General features: G+C 40.7%; 2 protein-coding genes across 6 annotated transcripts; both read left to right on the top strand.

Annotated features, from left to right (window-relative positions):
• Nucleotides 1-2,302: 2,302 nt before the first annotated feature.
• Nucleotides 2,303-7,137, top strand: dusp22b (dual specificity phosphatase 22b). Of its 3 annotated transcripts, none has more exons than XM_071527530.1 (7): nucleotides 2,303-2,458; nucleotides 3,129-3,162; nucleotides 3,263-3,345; nucleotides 4,102-4,151; nucleotides 5,233-5,307; nucleotides 6,355-6,526; nucleotides 6,694-7,137. In XM_071527530.1, the coding sequence occupies exons 1-7, from the start codon at nucleotides 2,438-2,440 to the stop codon at nucleotides 6,832-6,834; spliced, it is 576 nt and encodes a 191-aa protein (XP_071383631.1). In that variant the 5' UTR covers nucleotides 2,303-2,437; the 3' UTR covers nucleotides 6,835-7,137. The 3 variants fall into 3 exon arrangements, with proteins under 3 accessions (XP_071383631.1, XP_071383633.1, XP_071383632.1); XM_071527532.1 differs by having other exon boundaries at nucleotides 6,699-7,137; XM_071527531.1 differs by lacking the exon at nucleotides 5,233-5,307.
• Nucleotides 7,138-7,853: 716 nt separating this feature from the next.
• irf4a (interferon regulatory factor 4a) lies at nucleotides 7,854-16,080 on the top strand. Of its 3 annotated transcripts, XM_071527528.1 has the most exons (9): nucleotides 7,854-7,929; nucleotides 8,152-8,351; nucleotides 8,717-8,903; nucleotides 9,886-9,971; nucleotides 10,131-10,305; nucleotides 13,126-13,212; nucleotides 13,598-13,996; nucleotides 15,228-15,340; nucleotides 15,523-16,080. In XM_071527528.1, exons 1-9 carry the CDS (start codon nucleotides 7,920-7,922, stop codon nucleotides 15,670-15,672), a joined length of 1,407 nt encoding a protein of 468 aa, XP_071383629.1. In that variant the 5' UTR covers nucleotides 7,854-7,919; the 3' UTR covers nucleotides 15,673-16,080. The 3 variants fall into 3 exon arrangements, with proteins under 3 accessions (XP_071383629.1, XP_071383628.1, XP_071383630.1); XM_071527527.1 differs by lacking the exon at nucleotides 7,854-7,929 and having other exon boundaries at nucleotides 8,133-8,351; XM_071527529.1 differs by lacking the exon at nucleotides 7,854-7,929 and having other exon boundaries at nucleotides 8,133-8,351; nucleotides 9,886-9,923.
• The last annotated feature ends 301 nt before the right edge of the window (nucleotides 16,081-16,381 follow it).

Here is a 16,381-nt window from a genome sequence, read left to right on the forward strand (position 1 = left end):
GATCAGAGCAGATGAAGACGTGATAGATCTAACACAGTTGCTTATGGGTGATGTGGTTCAAAAGGCATTTTTTTTTGCTTGTGTGATTGTTTTAAGAAATAGAATTAGAGCCTACAACGAAACAAATATCGGGAACAGACATAAATAGCCTATGGACAGATAAATATGTCCGCCGTAGACTAGGCCTACAAATATCCATCAATTTTATTTATCTTATTCAATACAGTTTTATAGATTCTAGTTCCTTTCTATCTTTAGTGTTTATCTCAACTATTGTCTTTGGTATTAAATGGACACGAAGTTCCTCAGAAATACGACCACTGGGAAGCTCAGAAATATTATAGGTGTAGCATTGTCTCCACCTACTGGTAAAATAGCCTAATGATAAAATAATAACTGCTTAGCTAACCTTCTCACACAGCATGATGATTTTATTAATTAGCTGGGTGCTGTACAGGGCTGAGCAGGAGGGAAACTATAGCCAAGCCCATTCCTCACTGAAGCCGATATCAAACATGGGATTTTCCACTTGATGGTGGTAGATTATATTATTATTATTATTATTTGTTAGAAATTCCATCTGCATGTCAGTAGGCTATGTTGTTACTGAAGCTAAAATAATTCATAAGATTAGACCTGAGAAGGAGACTCTTAGTAGTATGCCTATAATGATGCACGGGTCAGGTTTTTTTTCAAACCGTTTTTTTCAATTTTATTCAAAAATAAAATTCGAGGACTGTGTGGTAACAGGAGTCACTCCACTCCTCCGATCTCGCGATGGTTGTAAAGAATGTCTGTAACCATAGTAACGTTTACTTCAGACCAATATGGCGGCTGCCATTGCCTGTATTTTCAGTTTACTTGACACCAGTAACTTTGGGCCGGGCCGAGACAGCAGAACTGGTAGGAACAACCGCAATGTTGAGGAAACTGGATAGAAAATTTGAGAATATCTCAACACTTAGCCTACCTCCGTCTCTTTCAAAATAACAGTGATAATGTTATGAGTGTCGCGCCGTACGTAACGTAACAACCTGTTGTCCAGTCCGGTTCTGGTACACACTACCAAGGAAACTATAGTTTCCTTGCACACTACTCGGACTCAAATTCGGTAGTCAAGCCTACCTAAATTTTCAGGGAGTGAGTTCGGTTGTAGAATGCGTAGCCAGTGTGTGTATACTGTGTGTGTGTGTAGCCCATTTGACCTGCACCCGCCCGACCCGTTCTCAGTCGACCCTAACCCGCGGGTTTCGGATTGACCCGCGCGTCACTATGCCTATGTTGGAAGTAGCCTATTAGTAGTAAGTGGTAGTGTGTAGGCCTTTCAGTTTCACTGGCAGAGCAGCACAGCTAAAATAAATACATAAATAAACAAATAGGCCTAACGGTAGCCTATATCCATTGATAAAAACAAGCGTTTCTGTGAAACTAGGACGGGAAACCACCTGAATTGTAGCCTCCGACAGTGTGGGTGTTACTATGACATATAGGCCTACATTTTGGGTGAACGCCCACACTACAAGACAATTCCTCCCACACACTCTAAAGCCACAACAAAGCAATATCATCATTACCTGTCATATTGTTTTGCCTGTTTGCTTGTTTTTGACAAGCTATAGCCTAATTCACGGTTATTGCTATAGGAATCTTTGGGTTATTTCTGTAAACTCTCCAGCTCTGACAGGTTGCAGTTCATTGAGCTCATAATAGCTCAAAAACAACAACTAGGCCCTAAGTGTTGCCAAATTTAAATGGAGACCACTCTCTACCCACAAACAAACGTCTTTAGAGGAAGGATCTAGACAATTCCCATCATGTGGTATAACCCTTTAATTTCCATGTAGTTTGCACCGAAATAAAACATTTCCCCCTATTGAAAAAACAACACCGTCTATTGACCTGTAACCTATTCCTAACGAAAAATCACTACAATAGAACTAGGCTTTAATATAGGGACTCATTGTATCACTCACCAGTAAGTTTATAGTGACGTCAGGCTTGATATTTATTTATCTCCTATGGTATCACCATAGTAGCCTAATCCTATACTATTCTTATAAGTAGCCTACTTACATAATTGTGCTGTCTTATAATACGCCTGTAGCCCATAATACCAAGTTTATTATAACATTAGGCTACTATAATCAGTTTTCTCTGGCTTGACCATAAAAGAGAGGTGGAAGGACACCTGTGTGCGCGCGCTGCTTTTTGAGATCTCTGTGAAAGCGCGTGTCCTCACATGAGCGAACTACAATTCCCAACATGCAACACCGGGAGCTTTGGCAGCTCAGCACTGCTGCGGTCGGATGCGGAGCTGCTTACGAGCCTCTACAGCAGGTTTGGAAAGCCGTCAAGCCGCTGGATAATTATTTTTAACAACGTGGGACTTCACTGTAGTCCATCTTTCCATTAGCCTTCTAAGGCGACAGCGTTCAGCATGGGTAATGGTATCAATAAGGTATGATTTTCATCCGTTTATGCATGCGCTTTAGTGTCTTCAAAAGTGAAGTTCACACACGGGTGGTCCTCGGTGTTTTGGGTGTAAACTAACTGTAGCTGTATGTGTTGAGCAAAGGATAGTTACTCACGCTTATCATCTTTGTATTGTTCATCAAAATAAAAAGTACAGTAGCGTATCTGTACTAGTTGTACACGTTTCAGTATAGGCCAAAATGATAAATAATAAAAGTGATTCACTTTAGTCTAATCGTGAATAGTTAACCTACAACTTTATTGTCATCAATTACCAAATCATTCTTGCTATTTAGCAGTCAGGCATAAAGCATCTTTAAACTATGGCTGCCACCTACTGTTAAAACCTAGTTTTAAAAAAAGATGCTTTAAGTGGACACACACATACACTCACACACACACACACACACACACACACACAGTCACAGGCACATGAGCCCTGCTATCAGAATGGAACCATTGTGATTTCTTATTATCGCTCTATATTTTCAGCGTGACAACTTGAGTCAGTTGTCTGAGCTCTCTCAGCTGTTGTATGTGGTGCCCTGCTAAATATACCACTTCGCTATTTCAGCAAGGATGCTTTGTCCATGTCTCTGGGTCCATGTGTGTTGCATTATTTTCTCTCAGTAGTGTCTCTGTGCACCTTCCTATAGGTCCTGCCTGACTTGTACTTGGGAAATTTCAAAGGTGGGTCTATGTTTCTTTCTTTGTCAATTTGATTTGGTTCTTCTGGATCCTTATGGATGCAAGTATTCATGGTCATTGTGTAATGGTATTTGAATGTCAGATGCAAGAGATCGAGAGCAGTTGGCAAGAAACAACATCACACACATCCTGTCCATTCACGACAGCGCAGCTCCTATTCTCCAGGTAAGAAGCTCTTTGTGTCCTCTTGTTATACCTAACGTCTTTGCCCTCATGCAGTGTACAACTTCAGTTTTTTCATGAATCTATATACAAAGAAGAAATGGTCTAACAGAGTACAGTAGCATCTGATTGTCTCAGGCGCTGTAAGTGTAGTAGTGCAGTACACATGACATCACCAGCTCTGATAAAGTCCTTGGACCAGTCTGTCTGGTAATTCAGGGAGAGCTGCCTTAGTGTTTGCTAACACAAACAGTTGTCACTCCTGAATGAGGATACAACAAGCAGAGAGAGGTGTTTCTTATTCACGTGTTTCTAGTGTACCCTAAAAAATGCCAATCAACAGTTGGTATGGTCAGTGTGCTGGATTGTGTTCTTGTGTGGGTTTGGGAGTAGGCGGTTGCTCTTGCTATGGTCACTGTGGACTGCAAATGTTATTTGTATTGATTCTGGTGTGAAGTTTCTCTAATAGCTGATCCAAATCCAAGAGCAGCATTTGTTCCCAAATTCCTGAAAATGTTTAAAATGTGACACAAACAAATCTGACCACAAATCAGCTCATAATTTTCATTGCTGCTCCACATAGCATGGTCTATCTTCACCATTGGCAACACATGCATGCCTTTTGAAAACATTGTAAAACCTTAAGTATGTTGATATGCAATGGTATTACCTGCCTGCCCATAACAGTGGTTTAATGGTGTGTGATATGCATCAATGCATGCGATTGCCAACAGGTAACTACTATACTTTGTCCCATAGGAGATGACCTATCTGTGCATTTCAGCAGCTGACCTGCCCACACAAAACCTGTAAGTACCCAGATCTGCAGCACAGCAACACAGAGCAGAACAATGAAAGGCTGAACAGAGAGAGTACCAGATTCATTTGAGGCTGTGCTGTGTGGGCGTCTGAGGTTCATTTTCTTCAAGCTAACGTGAAAATCATATGCTTTCACAAGCTCACTATTTTACTGTGAACCTAATCACTGGATAGATAACAGTAGACTGTAGGATTCAGCTCTTGGTGCATGTTTGTTTTTGGATATGAAACTTATATGCACAAACACATGCATGTGCACAATGCAAATTAATGTTTTTTTTTTTATGTAACAAGGGAGATGAGGGGAGAAAAATCATTTCCCTAACTGTATCTCTCCCTTTAGCATCCCTACTAACAGAGGCAATGCATTTTATATGTGCCACTCTGGGATCTCCTGGTTTTCACACACACACACACACACACACACACACACACACACACACACACACACGCACACACACACACACACACACACACACACCCACCCACACAAAAGTATTTTGTGGCCAAATTCACATTGCAGGCGGTCTCGACTTTGAGCAGGAAGGAAGTCTCGCAGCTCAGCTCTGCAGTTTTAGCATGATGGTTGGTGCTGTGCCTCTATTTTTACAGTCTACCCCCCCCCCCCCAAACGCATACACACACACACACACACACACACGTACACTGAGATGCCCCTGTCACCCTTATCACCCTGGTCGCCTCATGCCTCTTCAGTTCAGAGTGGTGTGAGAAACCTGCATGTGAAATATGAAACCTGCTCTCTCAAACTTGAGATGAACACACCCTCATCCTGGTCCTGCCAGGATAAGCAATGGATGCGTTTGACAAGTCAAGTATTACATACACACATCCGTATGCACGTGCACACGCACACACACACACACACACACACACACCTAACCTAATGCTCCACTTGAGAGCCATATGAGAACTTTGAGTCTTTGTCAGTGACGACAGAATATCTGCACACAGTTACAGTGTATTTGTTTCACAGTAGTTCTCACTGCCTTCTCACAATGGTACAATCTGGCCATGACCTATTATAACAAGCATTTTTATGCTCCACAGGACTCAGCACTTTAAACAAAGCATAATGTTCATGCACGAGTCCCGCCTGAAAGGAGAAGGCTGCCTTGTTCACTGGTAAGAGACAGACTGCATGCTGGATCTCTACCTCATTGCTAGAATCAAGGTCCACTCCCACAGGCTATTGAAACCTGAGAAGAGATGCTGCTTAAGTAACTGAACTAGATAGATTTCCTCCATCACTCTTACAATACATCCATAGAAATGTTGAAGAAAAATATACAGTTGATGTAGAGCTGACAAAAAAAAATCTGCTCAGCCAAGGACACACAAGTGAAGCCATGTGTAACTCTGCTGCACAGAGGAGATTAATAGATAAGCAGAAGACTATTCTTGAACTTCCCAAAACATAACAAGCCTCGTCTGAACATATTGTGTTTGTGTAGTGGGTAGCTGACCGTATACTCACTGGGGTCGGCTGTATCTGATGAGGCAGAGGGTCTTCTCAGAAATGGAAGGGAACATGTGGGTATTTATAAGCTCTATAAATCTATAAATCTCTAGACTATTTCAAAGATGTGGGTTTATAAAGTTTAATCATTATAAAGTTTAATTTTTACCACCCAACTTCTGTATCACACTCTCTGTCCATCCCTATCTTTCTGTAGTCTGGCAGGCATGTTCCATAGTGTCACCTTGATAACTGACGTATATTACTAGGAATCTTTGGATTATTTCTGCAACTTCTCCAGTCCTGGCAGGTTAGATCGTATTGACCTCTATCATGTATTCCCTATTTAAATGGAAAGCCTCCTCTACCCACAAGTCAAATTATTTGGAGGAACGATCTAGACAAAGCTTGGGACAAAATGATGCTGATCATGTTGTCTAACCTTTTAAAGTCCCCATGAAATGAACTCCCATTACTGGAAATCCTATAACCAATAAAAACCCATATTCCATTGGTTTACACTTTTGAATGATACCGCACTGCGTTATGTCCCGCCCCAACATCATCTGTTTCAATAGGAAATGCATCAAATCAAGGAAGTAAAGATGACATCTCATGTTTGCTTTAATTCCCAGTTTTCATCTTAATACATCATTTCTTTCTACAATCCCATTTCTGTACCACGCTCTCTGTCCATCCCTATCTCTCTGTAGTCTGGCAGGTGTGTCCCGCAGCGTCACCCTGGTGGTCGCTTACATCATGACAGTGACAGGACTGGGCTGGCAGGAGGTGCTGGCTGCGGTGAAGGTGGCCCGGCCCTGCGCCGGCCCCAACTTGGGCTTCCAGCGGCAACTCCAGGAGTTCGAGGCTACTCAGGCTGATCAGGTCAGTACTGAGAACTGAGTACAGGGTAGATGTGGTGGAGGGAGTGAGCAAAGATGCCACTGCATTAGACTTAGATACCGCAAGAAGGGAGTGGATGCAACCTCAATCATTTTTTCAAATTCTTCACACTGGCATCAAAAGACAAACTACTTTTCCTTTTCCCGTAGTTCAGAGAGTGGCTGCGGAAGGAGTACAAAGACAACCCCTTCAATGACGAGGCTGATATCCGCATCTTGCTTGCTAGGGCCGCTAAAGCCAGCGATGAGGTGGTGGAGAAACAGGCCTTGTCCCCACCTGGAGGTACTTGAGATCCCGCACAGCTCGGCCTGGAGGTTTGCGCTACCGGACGGTGCCGTTCCGGTCGTATTGGGAAGTCTCCGTCTGCTCTGCTTCGGAGCAGATTGCTGTCGTGATGTTCGTCTCTGCTGGAACGAGTGTAATGATCACGGACGGGAACACTGGAAGAGACAAGTGATATGTACATGAGTCTTTATAGTGATTGATTGATTTCTGGTGCTGTTTTCTCTAATTTATGAATGTCATGTACAGTGTTGTTGTTTTTTCTACTGTATATCATAATGACTGCAATTTGTGAAATAATAAAAAGGATTAAAGTCAAGTGTTTTATGAAGTTGTCAGTTGTAGGTGGGCTGTCACATTCAGGGTGATGAAAGACATTCTCTGCTCTGTTTACCTCTCTGTTTCCTGGTTCTCTTCCTGTTTGTCTGATGTGCAAGAGAGGTCTTGCATGACGGCATCAAAAACAGCAAGATCATATCCTTTCATCAGTCCTATGCTCTTTAGCCTAATAATTTACCTTTCTGATTTATTGTCTTGATATACAACATTTCCATTAAAATCACCTGACTATGAGATAGGCTACTGAACACTGTAGAAAGCTGGGTGTGTGCATTGATAGCCACTGGAGGGCAGTCATACAACCAAAGTAAAATATACTGTAGTTTGAATTAAATCATATCTCCCCCTCTGACAGCGGTTCCTCACATGCCATCAGTTTCAAGCAGAAAGACTCAGAAACAAGACTATAGAAGTAAACATTGCCAGGTCATGGCAAAATATAGGTGTAGAATTTGTTATTGAGAAAAATGAAAATAGGTGTGGGGAAACATTTCGTCCTGACGCGGAGAACAGGTAATTGTTCCATTCCAAACCGGGTGTCTGTACAGTGCCGGGTGTCACTAGAGGGATTCCCCACCGCAGGCTGCGTGGGCCGCCGAGTTTCACAGAAATGAGCGCGTGGTGCGCATCTCCTGTTGAACTTCAATAGGCTGGGTTCCTCAGAAGCTCCTCCTATCGTAACAAATCAAGATGTGACAACATTTAAGAATAGGACCTCGAAAGTTTCAAGACAGATTTCATCGGAGGACCTCACATGATCAAAGGTAAGAGACTGCTCCACTTAACATGCATGACAGTATTTTCACCATCATGCCAAAAAGCTTCTTTGATTGTAACTTTTAATTTATCAGTTATGCCCAGTAATGACAATCATGGTCATCAGGAAATAACGTTTCATCTCAACATTCATCTCAGCATGTTACAACTCCACAACCTCATCACTTTGTCTTGCCCGCCCTTCTGTGGCATGCGTGTTTTTTTGGCAGAGATGAACTTGGAGGAGGACAGCAACTTGTCAGTCAGTTGCGGCAACGGCAAACTTAGACAGTGGCTGATCGATCAGATTGACAGCAGCGGGTACCCCGGACTGGTTTGGGAAAATGACGAGAAATCCATTTTTAGGATTCCGTGGAAACATGCGGGCAAACAGGACTACAACAGAGACGAGGATGCTGCGCTCTTCAAGGTCAGAACCTCCCATCTGCCACTGCCACCTGAAGCACTTGACTCATGTTGCATGAACTGCTGGTCCTCTATATATAATTTTGAATATTGCAGATTAATTACCAAAAAAGGGAATGAAGTTGACAAGCAAATTAAGTTGTTCTTTACCTCTTTAATTTATATTACAGAGGTGTAATATCCTTTGTTTTCATTTATAATGTGTTGCCATGAGTTGACAAGACTTGTTGACGAAAGCTAACTACCAAAAAAAGTGACAGAAATGCTCACACCTTAGTTTATTCTTCAAAATCATAGTCTTTATAAATGCTTGGTACATTGAAGTGAATAACGAGGAAGTGTAAATTGATCTATTCAATGCTGTTTCAGGCATGGGCACTCTTCAAGGGGAAATACAAGGAAGGTGTGGACAAGCCAGATCCCCCTACATGGAAAACCAGACTACGATGTGCTCTGAATAAAAGCAATGACTTTGATGAGTTAGTGGAGAAAAGCCAGCTGGACATCTCAGAGCCCTACAAAGTCTACAGAATCATTCCAGAGGGAGCAAAAAAAGGTAAGTGCATTTCAAAATTGTCCCTGCAAAGTTTGTCAAAAACTGGAGTTGACAAGCTGACAACAAAACAACTTTGAGAGGATTGCTTTCACATCAGCTACTCCTGTATCTATTAGAAGATGGAAACAACGTGGGTTGTTAGGTGGAAAAATATTTTAAAATTTATGGTTTGATTGTTGTAGGATTTTAGTAAAATCTAAAGGTACATCATAGCAATGCTTTATGTGCACCTGCTGCTGCATTTCACAAACAAATCTTGCACTCACATGGTTTATAAACTATCGGCAATTATACCTACACATGCATAGGCAACACTGCACTTGATTCTGATGAGGCAGGAAGCACAAAGGAAGCCAATGCATGTACCAAAAAGGCCGGAGTGCTTTTTTTAGAGGGCTTCGGTTACCAAGTGCAGGGTGCACATAACACAGCCAGACGACCTCCAGCCTTGCATAACCAAGGCTCTACCATCGTGTAACAATTTTTCTCACACCAAAACAGCACTTTCAATTTGGGCTCTCAGATCATTCTAGAAAACTGCAGCAGGATTTAGATTGGCATTTCCCTCAAGCGTCATTAGCACATTGCAATTCACCCTGTCACTCGGATGAAAATAGCACTTACAAGTGCACATAACTTTGACACAGTAACACAGTTTGAACAGTCTGTCCAAATGACTTTTTAAGATGCTAGTGAAACAGAAGGTTCACAGAATATTGTTCCTCACATACCTTCAGTTTCTACTAATCTGTACAATAGAACTATGACATAATCCTGGATTATGTGTTAGCTGTTAGCTCCATTCATTCACTTTTTGGGGATGGGAGGAGTTTTATTGTGTTTAAACTGTCTTCACATCAAAGCATAGTCATTGTTGTTAGTAATCTGAAAATTGAAATAAACTGAAAAACGCATTTCTGGTCCTGTCTTTTATCTGGTATTATCATTAATAGCACATTTGACTCTGTATTGTACATTACAGGAATCAAGATGAGTAATATGGAGGAGACATCATCACATGTAAATCCTCTTGCCTACATTCCTCAATATACATCTCTACACAACCAGGTCAGAAGATTGGCTTTATGGCTGATAAATTTAACATTTTATAAAAAGACTGTATAACTTCAAAAATACTGCAGCATTGCTGTTACAACAATTTATTGCAGATTATTATTGTCTAATGATCCATTTCCCTAAATGATCATCCCTTTGCCTCTTTCCCAGGCGCCCAGCTATATGGTTTCTCAGGAGAGGAGGGACTGGAGGGATTACACAGCACCAGAACAGCCACCGCTTCCTCCTCCACATCACCATGGACCGCATGCTGAGCTGCAGTACAGCCAGTGCCACTACCCCTCCCCGCTCAGCCGGCCCTGGCCTGGGGCACACACTGAAAACGGTAGGGCAGCCTTACACATATTATGGACACCATATTAAGAGCTGCTCAGGTTTATAAGACTATATGCATATGGTCGCTGTCGGGTGAAAACTTCATAACTCCAATTTTGGTGATTGTCAGGTTTTAACTTCAATTGCAGGATCACATGGTCCTCTATCCTCCATGGGTTGAGCAAGTGCTACAACCCTTGGATTTATGAAACCCTTTTCATAACCAATTAAACTCAAAAATGCATGGTGGTCAAGCTAAAACAAGGCTGTTTTTCTTAGTTTGTGAAAAGTTGGCATTTTGGAGATATAAGATTTCACCTGACAGCAGTGATACTATACTTTGAACATTAGCTCTTTATAATACAGAGCAGAAATAACATTTAACGCCCAAGTCCCGAATTAATTTGGCCAAATAACTTCTAGGCATGTCCACAAAGATGTTTAAAACGTTTATTTTATTAACTACAAAAATAACTAAATATATAAGTCTGTTTTTCTGAATTTTTCCATAATTTTACAAAAATGATCAAAGTAACCAATTCTTTTCCAACCACAGAATGAATTAAAAAATTATTTAGATATTACATACTGTCCATCATTGTATCCAATGTGAAGTCACTCAATTTGAGAGAAAATGTCATCCATGTAATGACACAAAGCATAAAGAAAGCCATGTGGGGCTAATCTGTTTCACCATGGGGAGCTGATATAGACTGAGGCTTTAAGTTAAAGGTACTAGTTGTCTCTGATTTGTAGGTAGCTTATGCCTTTGTCAAGCTTGTTGAAATCTCAGTAGTCGTTCCCATATAGTTTCACAGTGGAACCATTGACCTCCTCCATGAAGGCGCCGCTCAGTGTATTAAATAGCAATAAATCACAAAAGTTTTTATGAAACAAAAACATTAGAGTTCTAGCAAAAATGTTAGGTGTGTGCTCTGTGTGTATTAAACCCAGAAAAAGCCTGCGGCTTCAGTCGAGAATAAACAAAAACTGACAAGGCAATGGGGAAGCATCGAAGTGGAAGTAGATTCAAATGAAATATAAGAAGTTAATCATTGCAGGAATATTAAAATATAAATGTTATATTATATTAATTGGATGTTTATACAGCATTTTTGTGAAAGGATTAGGTGCTGGTATGAACACATGACCTGCAATATTTAATTAAGTAATTAAAAGATCAACTAAGGATATGTAGGATTATTAAATGCCTTATGCTTATCATATTACGTTAATTCCATTCAAATTATTTAGTAATTTTACATGCCATCTGTTACTGTGTAATTTACAAACAAATAACTTGAAACTATAGTAATATTATAATCCAGCAGTTACACATTATTCCTGCCCTGTAGAATGAAAAGCATTCATTTGATCTTGACAAAGAACAAAGCAAGCTGAGCTTGACTTCAGTGTGCATATGAATACCCTGCATATGGTGAGTTGGACCAGATATCATGATTGTTCAAACAGGGGCGTCAATTCACTACATCCTAAGGAACAGCAAAGTTCCTGCATCTGATATCACTGTGACACCAAAACTGCATCGACTATCTGGACATGTAGGGCAATATCTGTTGACTGACAAGATATTATTATTATTGTAATTTAGTCAATGGGATGAATTTTTAGATGTAGATCATCGAACTAGCCTTGCACAGACACACACAGCTTATAGAGGAAACATTGCAGACTGCTCCACTGATGTCAATTTGTTTTAGATTTGTCACAGTTTTTGTTTGTAACAAAAACTAATAATAATAATAATAGCAAGGAATCTCTGTCTGTATGTGTGTCCTTTGCATATCTTGTTCGTCCGATCTACTTCACACTTGGCGGGTGTATTGCTGGGGACCCAAGGACGTGCAGTGTCAGATTAAATATTAATTAATAAACTTTGAATAAACAAGCGAACAGCGCTCTGTGCAGCAGCGGGGCTCAAAGCAAGCAGCAATACCGGAGGCCAAGCAATCGGCCCGTTCTGAACAGGCATTTTGAACGGGCACTGCACTAGTAATGATAAAAACATAAATAAACATAAACATAAAATCTGAGCTCAATTTTGCCACACCTGACGCCCATGTGTTCAAAGGCTTTCTCAGAATTCTTTTGTTACAACACATCTCAATGTAAAAATGTAAATCACACACACACACGCACATGCGCGCGCACACACACACACACACACACACACACACACATACACACACACACACACACACACACACACAGGTCCTGCAGAGGTCTTTTGGTGATAAGCATCAATTAGAACTTCACTTAACATTTATCAGTCAGGCTCCCCTGAGGTGTAAAAAGACCCCAAGACTGCAATTATTAATATGATTTAAGCCATTGTGAGTTATTGTATTAAAGATGCTAGGGACCAGATAACAGCAGAACAGTGCCACTTTTCATATTTACTAATTGCTATGTTCATTTTTATTGGCTTGCAATAAATGCTGCTGAGCTAGTCCTGTGCCTAATCAGCTATGATTAGTTGCTCATTGTCCAGTTAATTAAACTAATAATGGACAACCAAACAAAAACAAAACAAAACAAAACAAAACAAACCAATACATTTTCAGATCATTTGAATATGTATGTTATGTTGAATATTTATGGACATTCTTAACACATTCCTCAGACAGACTTGCAGTGGTTCCATATTAGACTTTTATAAAAAAAAAAATTCCCCCCATATCCCTGCATATTTTTGTATCCAGTAATCCATAAGGGAAGTGTCATGATGCCTTTGCACATTTGTCAATCTTAGCTAAATAGTAATAATGATGTCATTATGATCAATAGTCCTTTGATTTATTCTACGCAGGTTTTCAGGTGACCAGGCCCTTCTGTACCTACTCCTCAGAGTCCCAACCAGCAGTGTTTACAGTGGACCACAACAGTGCCATATCTGGTAAAGAATCATCTCACAAACACAGACATACACTAATGTTCACTTACACTCTTGGTTTCAAATTTACAAACGCAATTGCATTTACAGAAAAGAAACTACAAACACTTTGCACAACTTACTTCCCTATTCTCAAACTCAGGGCAGCAGGCCATGATAGTAAATAGTGAGGTGGTTTTTTGTAGATCCATCACATGATCAGGGGAGTTTTAAAAGGTGCTTGAAAAGATAAGAGAACTGAATAATTGAAGGAGAAATCTGCATGCTTAGATTGCTACAAATATAAATCTTTTTATTGATATGCTTTTCTGTCCAAGACCTCAACTTATAATCTTGATGAAATCGCCCTCTATGATATTTCTGCTAAAGGCTCTTCTCTTTCTTCCAGACTTCAGCCTGCACGTGTCCCTATTCTACAGAGAGTCTTTGGTGAGGGAGGTTACCACCACCAGTCCAGAAGGCTGTCGGATCACCTCCTCTCCCTCCTCTTCGCCTTCCTCCTCCTCCTCTTCCTCCCCCTGCCCGGAGGACAGGCTGTACAGCGGGGCGGAAATCATCCTCTTCCCGTTCCCTTACCCCGAGTCTCAGAGGCAGGGTGCCGAGATGCTTCCCAATGTACTGGAGAGGGGGGTGCTGCTGTGGATGGCACATGACGGCCTGTACGCTAAGCGTCTGTGCCAGGGACGAGTGTACTGGGAAGGACCTCTGGCGCCATACATGGATAAACCCAACAAGCTGGAGAAGGAGCAGACAATCAAACTGTTTGACACCCAGCAGTTCCTCATAGGTGAGCACTGATATGCTGCCATAGTGTTCAGAGCGATATGAGTGCAACATTATGACAACAGTGATTAAACAAAACCACTATTTTTACAGTAAGTACACTACCAGTCAAACGTTTGGACACACAAATTTTTCTAATAGTAAAGACAGTGAAATAACACAAATGGAATTATGCAGTGACCAAAAAACAAATCAAAACTATCTTACATTTCAGATTTTTTAAAGTAGCCACCCTTTGCCTTGATGAAAAGGCAAAGACCTTCATACATAGGCATCAACTTCACTATTTATATTTGTCTAAGAAACAAATTTCAAGCATTTAATCATAAGCCTTTAGATCAGAATGGCTTTAAGATCATGAAAAACAGTACATTCAATCAGGCGTGTCCAAACGTTTGACTGGTAGTGTATATAAAATTATTAATGTGCTTAGATTCTGAAAAGGTACAGAAAATGTGCTTTTCACAACTTTCCAGTCAAATTGTAACTCAAATTACAAGTATTTTGCCTCAAGGTAAAAAAAAAAAATCCAACACTCATAGGAGAAACCCCCCCCAAAAAAAACATACTGCCTCTTCAGTCCAACCATGCAACCCCATGATTTTGCATCTTGTGGTGCAGATACCCTTTTCTTTGAATCAGGATACTTTTACTGTCTCTCATAATGTCTATCTTCAATGATTACAGTAATTAGAAAGTAATCATGAATACGCCACGTTTGCTGTTCATGACATGGTTATGATGTTGACCGTGGTGATGATGGTGATGTTGATGTAGATGATGATAATGAAGGAGAGGGTGCAGGTGCTTTAGCTGGGCAAGTCCCTCTCAGTGTTGAGGTAACCTCACATATAAACGATGGATAAGAAAGCTGTCACATTCTCAGCAGGGGGCCAGAGTGTGTGGAGTCCCCACCCACCTCCTGTGGTCCACCACACACTGAAGTCTGACAAGCTAGTCCACACTGCTGTTTGTCTGTGCCATTTTATTACACTGTAATTTCCATCATCTTCACCAGTAATTTCCAGAAAAATTTCCCTGATCACAGATGCTCCTCTAAGCACGATTAGGAAGAATATCAAAAGTATGAGCTAAGTTAGGGGGTTTTAATGTTTTGTTTTTTTAATGTAATATACTGAACTGTGGGTTTGCAGTAGTGGGTAGTGGGTTTGTTGTGGGTAACATGATTGTCTCACAGTATCCCCTTTCTTTCCTTGCTCTCTTTCTCTCTCCAGAGCTTCAGGATTTTGTCCATCATGGCCGACGCATACCTACACACCAGGTGGTGCTGTGTTTCGGAGATGAGTATCCCGACCCACAGCGCCAAAGGAAGATGATCACAGCACAGGTATACCTAAACTTCCACAATTTACTTAGTAATTGAGTGTATTCCTTGAAAGGTGTATGCACTATTACCTTTGCTGGTGGTAAAAATATAGTTATCAGTATAATTTATCACCTTAACAGCCTTTTCTAGAAATGAGAGACCTTGTGATTCAACATTCATACATAGAGGTCCGTTCCTTTCAGGTGGAGCCGATGTTTGCCAGAAAGCTGGTGTACTATTACCAGCAGAACAGTGGCCACTACCTGCGGGGTTATGATCACATTCAGGAACAGGAAACCTCTCCAACAGTCAACTATCCTGCCCAGAGACCTCTACAGCACATTCAGGAGTGACACACATACACACACACACACACACACACACACACACAGGACGACATGGATGTGAATGTAGACTATTGAGCTTTTTATCAGGTCGTCACCACAAAACAGAATCTGTCAGTCATTTGCTGGACTTCAGAACATTCTTTTCTCTACTTTTCTTCCATTTCTCTTTTAAATAAGAAGCCAATAACAGTCCCACTGTATTTTGTATGTATAGTATTGCATATATTTGCTTTTTATCAGGTCGTCACCGCAAAACAGAATCTATGGCAGTCATTTGCTGGACTTCAAAACATTATTTTCTCTACTTTTCTTCCATTTCTCTTTTAAATAAGAATCCAATAACAGTCCCACTGTATTTTGTATGTATAGTATTGCATATATTTTTTGTATACAATGTTCTCCAAATTATGTTTTCCAAATAAAGAATGTGAAAAGATCTGGGCCTCATATCCAGTTTCTAATCAGTAGAGATGTGTCTGTGCGATTCTATAGATATAGTGACATTAGATGCCTTTTATTTGTATGTGATTATTGTTTCAGAAATATAAAAATGAGTATGTGTATGAAATATCCGCTCTAAGGTTGTTATAGATGATGAAATTGATCTGCTTTACTGCTTCAGAGGTTTGGCCATCTTTTTTATCTCTTGTGTGCATATATGTGTTTTTCTTTTTCCTGTGACATCTGTGGGTGCTGATGGGAAATCACTCAAAGC

Source organism: Centroberyx affinis, unplaced genomic scaffold (assembly GCF_046629955.1).
Source record: "Centroberyx affinis isolate AG114_WGS23_722 - 3 ecotype Tasmania unplaced genomic scaffold, CSIRO-AGI_Caff_v1 ptg001544l_1, whole genome shotgun sequence".
NCBI classification, from domain to species: domain Eukaryota; kingdom Metazoa; phylum Chordata; class Actinopteri; order Beryciformes; family Berycidae; genus Centroberyx; species Centroberyx affinis.

Excerpts from the sequence above, each read along its gene's own strand:
- dusp22b (XM_071527530.1), top strand. The coding sequence starts at position 2,438 with ATGGGTAATGGTATCAATAAG. Across the intron at positions 5,308-6,354 it reads GAAGGCTGCCTTGTTCACTG|TCTGGCAGGTGTGTCCCGCA; the intron begins GTAAGAGACAGA and ends ATCTCTCTGTAG. Across the intron at positions 6,527-6,693 it reads AGGCTACTCAGGCTGATCAG|TTCAGAGAGTGGCTGCGGAA; the intron begins GTCAGTACTGAG and ends CTTTTCCCGTAG.
- irf4a (XM_071527527.1), top strand. The coding sequence starts at position 8,133 with ATGCGTGTTTTTTTGGCAGAGATGAACTTGGAGGAGGACAGCAACTTG. Across the intron at positions 8,352-8,716 it reads AGGATGCTGCGCTCTTCAAG|GCATGGGCACTCTTCAAGGG; the intron begins GTCAGAACCTCC and ends ATGCTGTTTCAG. Across the intron at positions 9,972-10,130 it reads ATACATCTCTACACAACCAG|GCGCCCAGCTATATGGTTTC; the intron begins GTCAGAAGATTG and ends CCTCTTTCCCAG.